The sequence below is a fragment of the Mastomys coucha genome, unplaced genomic scaffold (assembly GCF_008632895.1).
Source record: "Mastomys coucha isolate ucsf_1 unplaced genomic scaffold, UCSF_Mcou_1 pScaffold17, whole genome shotgun sequence".
NCBI lineage: Eukaryota > Metazoa > Chordata > Mammalia > Rodentia > Muridae > Mastomys > Mastomys coucha.
Window position 1 is genome coordinate 27,510,942 of NW_022196899.1, and position 10,907 is coordinate 27,521,848.

Here is a 10,907-nt window from a genome sequence, read left to right on the forward strand (position 1 = left end):
AGCCTACAGTGACACACACTTCATACACAGCCTACAGTGACACACACTTCATACACAGCCTACAGTGATATTTCACACCATCCTCCACACATTTGACTGTTAATCTAAATTGCTTCAAACAAAAATTCTAAGATATACTCAGGAGAACCTTTACTAGACCATATGTAATGGTAGTTCAATAACTAGTTTTCTAAGGAACTCCATGCTAACTTATAAGTGATAATATAAGTTCACCTTCTCACCAGTGGTGAATAAGAATTCTTCCATCACAGAAAAAGATAAACTAACCCTGAAATGCATAAGGGGCTATAAAATAAGTATATAAACAACCTAGAGCAATCTTGAACAAGGAAAATGAAGCTTGGGTAAGTATACTTCCAACTTTCCAGCTACTGCAATCAGAACAGTATGGTACTAGCTCCAAGACAGACACAGACATTGGACCCATGAAACAGAGCAGAGGGCAGTAGCAAATCCATGTGCTTGTATACATTGGCTGACTTCCCAGAAACCCCCAACAGTGAGAGTTAGCACCTTCCAGAGATGGCTCTGGGAAAACCAGAGACCCACATTGCAAGGTAATAACATGCATTACTTAACATAAGTAATAACAATACATTATTTCTCTTGTATGGTATATAGAATCAACTCAGCATGGACTAGAGCTCCAAGGTGAGATCTATTTTCTAACTGCTCAGAAAAAGACAGAGGAGCTCTATGACAAAAGTACAGGCTATGCGAGCAAAACAAAGAAGCAGGACTCACTCTCCTCTGCACAGCTTAGGACACCAACACAATGCATAGGCAACCTGCAAAACACTTCCTAACCACATAGCTGATAAAAGTGTCCATAGCCAAAATACACAAGCAACCCATGCCACCCACTGGTAGTAAAAGCATAACAGTTGTAAATGAGCAAAGGTCCTGAACTGGCATTTTTTGGAAGAAAGCATCAATAGGCAACAGTGAGCACCACTGAGTCTCAGGAAACACCACCCAATGTCACCGTGTCAAGTCAGAGCCAATGCTGTGAGTTACATTTGCCACACAAAGGCAGTGTCAGTCATCACACACACACACACACACACACACACTCAGTAAAATAGGCCTTTGTCATTAACTGAGCATTCTGTATAGCCGCAGGCCAGTGCTTGGGTGGCACACCTCATCCTTTAGCTGACTTCTGGTGCCTTCATGGCGCTGGTACTCCATCCTGCACTTTGACACTTTCCGTTCAGCAATAGAAATTCTTCTTTCATATTCCATGTTGTTCCCAACCTCATTTTCCAGAAACTTGATCTTCTCTTTCACCACGCCTTCTTTTTCTCTTGCTTCCTGCTTTATCCGTGATAATGCCTGAAGATCGAGACAAATGCATACACTCAAGTATTTAATAAGTTCCAACTAAAACAAAAGGGAGTTTTCATTTTTTATATTCAATTCTTACTTTTTATTTTAAACTATCTTTATTTTTTCCTACTTTTCCCATTTATCTTGATTTTAGTTTGGTATAGACATTAACAGTTAATGTAAAGGTACTTGTAAGTCATTGATAATACTTAAAAATATATGCTGGGAGATTGGAGATGCAGGAAATGGAGACCTATCTTTGAACTTCTTGATTTCCTATGGCTTAAAGCACAGAGCAAAACAGGAACCCTCCAACTGACGACTGTTTCTTTCCACCACAGACCACCCTGGCTTCTCAGAATAATCCTACCAGCTAGCTCTGTGACTCATTTCCCGAGCAACCTCGGTTGCGTCCCAGGATGTCCTCATGAAGAATCCCATTGAAGTACCCATTTCCTCCAGCAAGAGACACACATGAGTCACAAGCTGGGGGTGTAACACACAAGGCCAGAGCTCAGATGGCCTTTGTTACACTGAATTGAGATGGTTTGGTACTTAAGTAAGAGCACACTTCCTAGGGTCAACTGTCCATTTGAACCCTAAGTGCTAGGCGAACTTTAAGCAAGTTCCTTGAGCTTCCTCCGTGAGCTTCCTTACGCACAGTGGTTAGTAACAGAATCCATGTTATAGAGTGATTCCGAGGAGAGAATCGGGAACAAGCAGGTTCTGAGTCCTGTACACCTACAGCTAGGTGGGTCACATGTACCTCCAATCCTGTTTCATAGATTTCCACACCTGCTGATCTGTCTTACTGCTGAAGAGTCTTGGACTCAATGTTCAAATCTCCCAACCTCAGAATAAGTCTCTTCCCCTTCGGGACTGTGAGGATCTTTTCACACAGTGTGATTGGGGTAAGTCCCTGGATAATTCTGTCCTGAGAGGTCACTATGCCCACAGCCATCACCCAGCTCCTCCGCTTGCAGCCCGGGGCGGAGCGCACATGGCGAACAGCAGTGCCAGGACACCCGGCCCACCGCCCAGGTCCCCATGGCCCCACCGGACTCCAGACCTGCAGGATTGGTCTCCCAGCCCAGCCCTACAACACCGCTGTCCGCCTGGGGCAGCCTCCTCCGCGGCCCTGCGCAGTGCGAGCTTAAAATATCTTTAAAAATGTTTGCTGTTGTGGGGAGTATTTTGTTGCTGTTTTTGTTGACAGGGTCTCACCGTGGCCTTGAGTAGCCTGGAAGTCTCTATGAAAGCCAGGCTCACTTTAATCACACAAAGATCTGCCTGTCATTAAAGTATATGCCATCACACCTAGCTAAAATAAGATGGGGTTGTCAATATGCTACACCTGAGTGTCTATGAATTCACATGTCTGGAAGAGCTGAAGAGCAAGGAAACGGTTAGGCCTTTACACAGAAAGGGAAAATTACCCCCAAAAGAAACAAAACCAGAAATAGTACTGAAAGCTTACACATAGAACCTTAGACTTCAATGAAATTTTCTAAATACTGTCTAGACTCCCAATTTTTCATCTTTTAAAAATAACGTTAAACCACATACTGTGCACATGACACTCCAGAGGCTGAGAGGAGTAGTTCAAGTTTGAAAAAGCCTTGAGTTCATGGTTCAAGGCCAGCCTAGACTACACAAAGAGACTCTGTATCAACAAAACAAGACAAAAAAAAACATATTGTTTGTTATTAGTTTCAATGAAAATTCCTCACTTAGGCTGTTTATGGTCTTGAAATTACAATAATAAAAATAATCCTCAGAGTTCTGTGTTTTATGTAAAAGGAAAAAAAGGAGATCATAGCCCCTATCCAGCAGGAGCCTCCGACTATAAATCTGAGAACTAGCTTTCATGGTACTACGAGGTGCCATGCAAGCTTCCGAAGGAAAAAAATCACCCAAGAGTCTATTTCTGAGGCCTGTGGACCACATCAATGAGAAGCATGTCACAATAGCCCTAAGGGTGTGCAGTAGTGGCACACATACCTTAGAAGAAACTAACAACTCTCATTGGATATAAGGCCAACTTAAGCAGAAAATCAGCCCTGATACTAGAAACCTAGCCAACTACCCACGGATCTTGGAGAAGAACTTAAATGTTATTAAACCAGCCTAATCTCTAAGTGCATTCCAAATATTTGTCCTTAAATCTATAGATAAGTGTAGACTTCACCCTTCATCAAGGAAACTTCTTTGTGACAGTTGAAACCATTACTGAAAACCATAGTCAATCAAAATGCATGTTGTGAGGCCCAGTCCACTCCCGTACCTAAAGTTAAAGGAACATTAAGAAAAAAAGGGTGGAAAATTATACAAGCCAGAGAGTCTGGGCATTTGCTGTGAGATTATGTCTCCTAGTAACATTGAAAACTTCAATGGGAAAGTCTCACCAACATGATTACCTAAACCTGAGCTAAACAAGGCTAATAACAATAGATACTGTAAAGTGAATAAGGAAAAGATGATGAGGCCCCCGCCATATAGAAAGAACTACAGGCAACTAAGGAATGCTGAGAGAGAGGCATGGCCTTCCCCAGGGAAGAGCACACTAGCCGGTTATCTGATACCAAATGGTCAGCCATGAGAACATGCATACAATATCATCATACAGCTTGAGCAGGCTACAATTATATGTATGTATATAGATATAATCATATATTCATTTTATTCAATATATTCATAGTACATAGTCATGTAACAACAATTAACAAAAAAAGAGGCCATGAATTTGAAAGAGAGGAAAGAGGGGGGTATATGGGAGAGTTCGGAAGTAGGAAAGGGAAGGAGTAAGTAATGTAATTATATCATAATCTCAAACATAAAGGAAATAATTAAAAATGAATGTGGGTGGACACATTTAAGTGTTTATTGTGGCTGAAACAAAGTGGGAAGGGTGGTATGAGAAGGGATCATAACAAAAAAAAGGTTGAAATGTGACCCAAAAGAAAAGGCAGAAAAATAGGGAAAGTAGGGCTTCTAGGGTCAGATGGAGAAGAAATGCAAATACCAAGATTAAAAGGGCCAGCGTTTAGACAATGCACAACAGAGAAGCTTGCAGAGCCAGGAAGCAGATCAGATAGGACTCTTACCAGTGACTCAAGGCAACAGAACTGGTGAATTAAAAGGAAAACTTGTCCTAAATCATATTTAAGTTTCTCCAAAGGCGATTCTATCAAATAACTAATTTTTAAGGCAGTGTTCTTACATGTTCTCCTTATCAATTAACATTCTTAATGTCATATTCTATATCACTATTGTGCTGGAACAGCCAAAGGACTATCAGACTCTTCTAAGCTTATCCATTTCAAATGCTCACTTGAAAGCTGTCATCACATTGGCTTTTCTGCCACTTAGGCAGATAATTTAATACTAACCGCAGCAGTCAAGTTTCTTAAGTAGTTCCCTGGATTTAACACAACTGTTGCTTGGTAGCAAGGTACAAGCTGGAGAAAGGGAGAAGGATCGGAAGAGAAGCCTAACTGAATAGCCTTGGGCTACATGCAAAATTCTGGCTGGAAACCTGATCCTGGACCTGCTTGAGTCACATCGCAAAACAGAGCTTGAGGTTTGAAAGTTACAGGATGTCAAGAAGTAGACACCAATATCAGCCTCAAGAATTAAGAATGAACACAGGGTGGTATTTAATTCTGCAGAGCCAACATTTAATTTCAATATATCCTCTGTCAATACAAAAAGCATTCAGTCTTTTTTTTTTTTTTTTTTTTTTTTGGTTTTTGGTTTTTGGTTTTTGGTTTTTCCGAGACAGGGTTTCTCTGTGTAGCCCTGGCTGTCCCGGAACTCTCTCTGTAGACCAGGGTGACCTCAAACTCAGAAATCCACCTGCCTCTGCCTCTGCCTCTGTCTCCCTTAATGGGATTAAAGGCACGTGCCACCACTGCCTGGTGCATCCATTCTTTTCTAAGAAGTTCAAACTGCCAGCACCTCTGCTCTTTGCCTTTTCATTCAGTAGAAGAGTGACCTTAACACCTCTCCCTGCCGCTTTGCTTCTCCCTCAACTTCTTCTTTTCAAGATCATCCCTCCTGATCTGCCAACATCCCATTTCTTAATGATTACGTCCAAATTTTCTCCTAAATCCCAGTGGCCTGAATTACTACCACACCATCCCTGCCTCGTTTAGGCTATGACTCATCATTGGTACCATGACTTCAAAAGCAGGCCATGCCAGCAGCCAGGACTTCCGTACCTCTCTCCTTGTCTGTACTGTCTACCACAGCCATTCCTACATACCTAGAACTTGGTGCCAAAGAGCAACATGTGAAACCCAAGATACAACAGACAACCATGGGCTGGAATACTGGAAAGAAATCTCAGTTCTCAAGGATAATAATACTATAAACAAATAACTTCCATAGAGGTCCATTGCTAAATGCTTAACTTGGCTTGGGAAAACATTTGCCAGAACCATTAAATCTTGCTGAAAAGTGACTTTCACACAGCAGCATGATGTATATTTTATTTTGTTATGGTGGTGGTTAGTTAGTTGTGTTTGGTTTGGTTTGGTTTGGTTTGGTTTGGTTTGGTTTGGTTTGGCTTGGTTTGGAGTCAGGATCTCCTTATGTAGCCCTGGTTGTCCTGGAACTAAATAGGTTGAGACCAGGCTGGCCTCAAACTCACAGAGAACTGCTGGCCTTTGTTACCCAAGTGCTGATATTAAAAGTGTACACCACCACCCCTGGATATGATGCATATTTTAAATTGATGCAGTAAATGGGAGACAGTAGAACGCAGCATCACAGGGTTTGAGCTAGTTTACCAGGGCACAGTTGTCTATCTCCTGATCCCGCCTCTGCATCTGCTCAATGGTGTTCTCCCACTGCTGAATGAGCTCCTGTCGTTCTAAGTGAATCCTCCGGAAATCTTGTGCAGCTTTATCTAATTCTAACTGCAGAATAAATAGAAAATGACACTTCCATTAATCTAAATGCTTTTGCAAATATCACCTCGGAAGTTAAGAAGTAAATAACTCTGTAGACCAACCTGTGCACTTAGCGTCTCTGTTAGTTCACTGTCTAGAAGCTTCCTCTTCTCATTACACTCCATGGTCAGCTTTTCTAACTGCAGAGTCAGGGCCTATGATGTGGTTACATGGAAAATATTTATGATTATTGTGTTATTTCGGTATTAAAGCTGGCCTATAGCTTATCTAGCATTCTGTACCATTACATCTTATGCAAACACTATCTAAACAATATAAAACAATATATATTTTTCTTATGGTCTAGCTCCCAAAGCATTAATGTACTGTTTGCATATATCCCCATGAAAATCTACCTGTTTCTAAGATGGCTTTTAACACAAATTAGGAGAAAAATACAAACATTTAAAAATATTTAAAATAGCACCTTTGGTATTTATTTAATCTGCTAGAGAACTGGATGTGCGTGACAGTACCTTCCTTATCACAGTAGATGAGATTCTAAGTGGAGTTTACCCAATGTAAATTTACAAGAAATAACTTATCAACTGCAATATTGTCTCAAATCAGTAGAACTTAAATGGAATATTCAAAGTAAATGTCAAGGTAGCCAAAATTAATTAGTAGTTTTAAGATGACTAGAACTTTCTCTCCTGAAATCCTTTGAAATGTCCTTTGAAGTCATAACTCAGGTTCCTGGTGTAATTATTATAAGGCTTCAGGGGCAGCAACATGCTGGGGGATTTGACTGCACTCAGTATTCTTGAGAAATGACACTTCATTTCAAAAGGTTCTCAAGAGGAGAGCCTGGCCCAAAACCTTTAAGGACAGTTGCCTCTAAAATCAGTAACTACTACTTCATGTTTTAAAGGCTGACTTAGGAGAAGGCAGTTGTAGCACTTCCTAGCGTCTCACCCTGATTCTGTTATCATCTTGCTGAGAGTACTTCTGAAGGGTCAGAGAGTCACTGTCTTTGTGAGCCGATTCTTCTAGCCAGGCCTCCAGTGCTTGCTGGTCCCAGTTCATCTGACATTTCAAGCCATCCAGCTTTTGAGTAGCTTTAAATATACTGTTCTACTTTCCAAGGAGCAGAAAAGGACACGCAATAACAAAACATTATTTATTATGCAAACATAATAACACATATATTATACTATCAAACAAACGGAGAGAGCGGGGCTCTGCCTTCCACATGTTTGTGGCATAATATATTCAATTCTAGTACTACCATGCTTGTGTTTTAATTCTTCAGTTATAAAACAGAGGTGATCAAAACAGACAAGATCAAAAACAGTTGGTTAAGTCAAGATTCTTGTGAGAAAACCTTTAGGGTAGTTCTCTCATAGAGAACTCATTAGATACCAAACCAAAGCCACCCCAAATATGTGAGAGTTGCATGGGTCAGTTAAAATAGCTTGCTTGACACGCTTGCTTAAACACTTGACAAAGTCAGCCCATTTCCAGTCATGTCTGCTACTCTAAAGAGTCCTCTTATAGAAAGATTTGGAAGCATTTCCAATTGAAGTAAATATGATACAGGGTACAAATTATTTCTGTAAATGTTGTCACTTAATGAATCTATAACCACAAATGAAAACATACATTAAATCAGTAAATGTTATTTATATTGGGTCTACAAACATTACTTTACAAAACTGAAATATGCACGTGAATGTCTATGCATTTCATCTATTAGTGACTGATATGGAAGGGCCCAGCACACGGTGAGTTGTGTTCCTGGGAGATGTAAGAAAAGTAGCTGATGTGAGTCTGCAAGCCAGCCAGTCCGGAGCACTCCTCCACGGCTCCTGACTCTGCTCCGGCTTGGCTTGGCTTCCTGCCTTGACTTCTCTTAATGATCAAGAGAGATCAGGACATACAAACCAAGCAAGCCCTCTTCCCAGGCTGCTTATGCTTAGTGTCTTATCACAGCAGCAGAGAAGCTATCCAGGATAGGTCTCCTCATTGACAGATGAGTATAAAAGCTAAAAATCTGAGGTGAAATTTAAAACTGAAAGTTATTTATCTGCTAACAATGTGTCCTGTGCCTGTAAGTAAGTCTGATTAATAGCAGAAATGCAATGTTTGATCATTTCTTTCAAACCACAATGCTGTGTTTTCATTGGAGAAAAACAAAACAAAACAAAACAAAACCATGTAAGTAAATCACAGAGAAAAGGTCTGTTCTCCCTGGACAGGGCTGATACAGATGCAGGACCGCAGCAAGCTACACCCACTTCCTTATCGTTCTTGCGCTCCCGGATGGTCGCCATCTCCTTCTCCAGCAGTTGGATCTCATCCTTGACTCGTCCCAGCTCTCTTTCAGCAATGGCCTTAAAATGTTCTTCGCTTTCGATTTCACTCTCCCTTGCTTTGTAAAGAGACTGAAGAATAATGAATAACATAGAAGCAGTTTGTGTTCTATAGTATAAAATAAAATACATCACTGCACAAAATAGCCCCAAACCCAATTGCTCAGATTAAACACAGTTAACTCCACCAGGCTGGGATCTAACCCACTGTAGCCTGTGGCTCCTCTGCAGCTTTCTCTCACCGCTGAGCTGTGAGGAGATTAACAGGATCAGGAATTCAGGTATTATGTGGCAGAAACTAAAGAAAAGAAACTAGTAAGGTAAGAGTAGAAGCTATAATTCATCATTACTGAAAAGTGAGAAATATTGATCATAAATAATTGAGAAAATGGGGTTTATATTGAATTCATCACTAGTTCTACTTAACAGAGACGAGTTTGAGATAACTATTTCCATGCCAAGGGGTGAACATCTCTTAGAATGTATTAGTACAGAGTGATGTCTTTGTATTTGGCATGTTTATTAAAAGACTATTTTCTAGCTAGAGAGCTCTTCAAGGGTGAGCTCTCAGTGTTTATTTTATCGTATCAAAGCTGTTAGCCCTGGGTGAAGGCTACCGACTTTGGTCTCTATAATCCAGGTTCCATGGTAATAAGGTGTTCTCACAGAGCCCCTCTGTTCCTCCAGTCCTAACTCAGTAGTGTAGTAAGGAGTTGAGAAGACATAACTTATCAATTACTCATCAAATCTGGAGTAATCTTAAGTATTGTTTAGAAAATTAATTAAATGCAAAACTTTTGTGAGGATTTATAACAAAGTCCAATAAGGTTAGTAATTACCTTAATTGGATATAAAGTATTTATAAAACATGGTTTTGTCTACATTAATGTAACTATTTCTCAAAAGGATATACTTATTAATTTTTGAGGTAGAAATTGTAATATTCCCAGCACTGATGTGTGCTCTTGATGTCTGGGCTCCTTGTGCTATCTACATAGTCATCCCATTTTAAATGAAGTGGATTTGTACTAATATTGCTTTTTATGATTTATTTTTTGTATTTTATTTATGTGTCTATGCACATGAGCACATGGCACATGGCTCATGGAGGCCAGAAGAACTGGAGTTACAAGTGATTGTAAACCTTTCAACATGGGTGCTGGGAACTAAACTCAGATCCTCTGGGAGCTCAGCAAACATTCTGAACAGCTGAGCCAAACTCTCTTAGCCCCAGTGTTCGTATGTCTAAAATGAATTTTGCCTGCCCCTGTCATCTGGAAAGTCTTCTTTTTTAAGACTTTATTTATTTATTATATGTATACAATGTAGCTGTCTTCAGATTCTCCAGAAGAGGAAGTCAGATCTCTCATTACGGATGGTTGTGAGCCATTATATGGTTGCTGGGATTTGAACTCAGGACCTTCGGAAGAGCAGTTGGTGCTCTTAACCACTGAACCATCTCTCCAGCCCCCTTGAAAAGTCTTTTAAACATAAGAACATCACAAGTAGCATTAAGATTTCAATTCCTAGAACCAGGTGTAGTAGCACACATTTGTAATCCCAGCACCTGGGAGTCTAATGTGCAAAGATCATATGTTTGAGACCGGATCTATAGCAAGATGGTGTCATAAAAAAATAAAATTCTAATCTTGACCTATACTATAATACCATGACACTGCAGGGATTGCAGGAGAGTGAAGACAGACTGGTTCCCAAAGTGAGTACAGAGATCTGTGCTGGACAGCTAAACTGGGGACAAAAGCTCTGTCAGCCACACATCAGCTTTATCTGCCTTCAGTCACTCTGCATTGCCCCCAGAGCACTCTCCTTGTGCAGGACTGCTGGTTAACACTCTCTGTAAGAGCATGATGGTGATTTCTTCTTCAATGAGTCTGCTGACACCTGAGAACTGTACTTAAGTTTCTCAAAACATTGTCTCCTTCAGGTTCAAAACTATGTTCATAACCATTTGATTAGGATGGGGTTTCCTGATATATCTCTAACATAAAATCATAAGAGCAAACGTGGCATGTAATACCCAATGACTACACACAACAGTTTCCTGTACCTGTGTAAATAGAAATTCTTGATTGACATTTTTAAGGTGAGAAGTCATAGAATTGATCCGATCTTCATAGTCACGAAGTTGATCTTGCAAGTTTGATTTTTCCTTGTGGAGCTTTGATAACTGTAAGTAACAAATGAAATGATTAAAAAGCAAACTAAGAGGAATCTCCACTCCCAGGCACTCTGACACACCCAGGATCAGAGGTGAGCAGGAACCAACATCTGT

The 10,907-nt window shown here is 40.4% G+C and overlaps 1 protein-coding gene across 1 annotated transcript in view; it reads right to left on the reverse strand.

The window, feature by feature from the left end:
• Positions 1–10,907, reverse strand: part of Ccdc39 (coiled-coil domain containing 39) — a 35,603-nt gene that overhangs the window by 18,635 nt on the left and 6,061 nt on the right. The window contains exons 2-7 of the mRNA XM_031376598.1: positions 10,683–10,802; positions 8,540–8,686; positions 7,218–7,376; positions 6,365–6,457; positions 6,141–6,269; positions 1,165–1,356 (exon numbers count right to left, since the gene is read on the reverse strand). Coding sequence (XP_031232458.1) covers positions 1,165–1,356; positions 6,141–6,269; positions 6,365–6,457; positions 7,218–7,376; positions 8,540–8,686; positions 10,683–10,802 — 840 coding nt within the window. The remainder of the gene's footprint in view (positions 1–1,164; positions 1,357–6,140; positions 6,270–6,364; positions 6,458–7,217; positions 7,377–8,539; positions 8,687–10,682; positions 10,803–10,907) is intronic.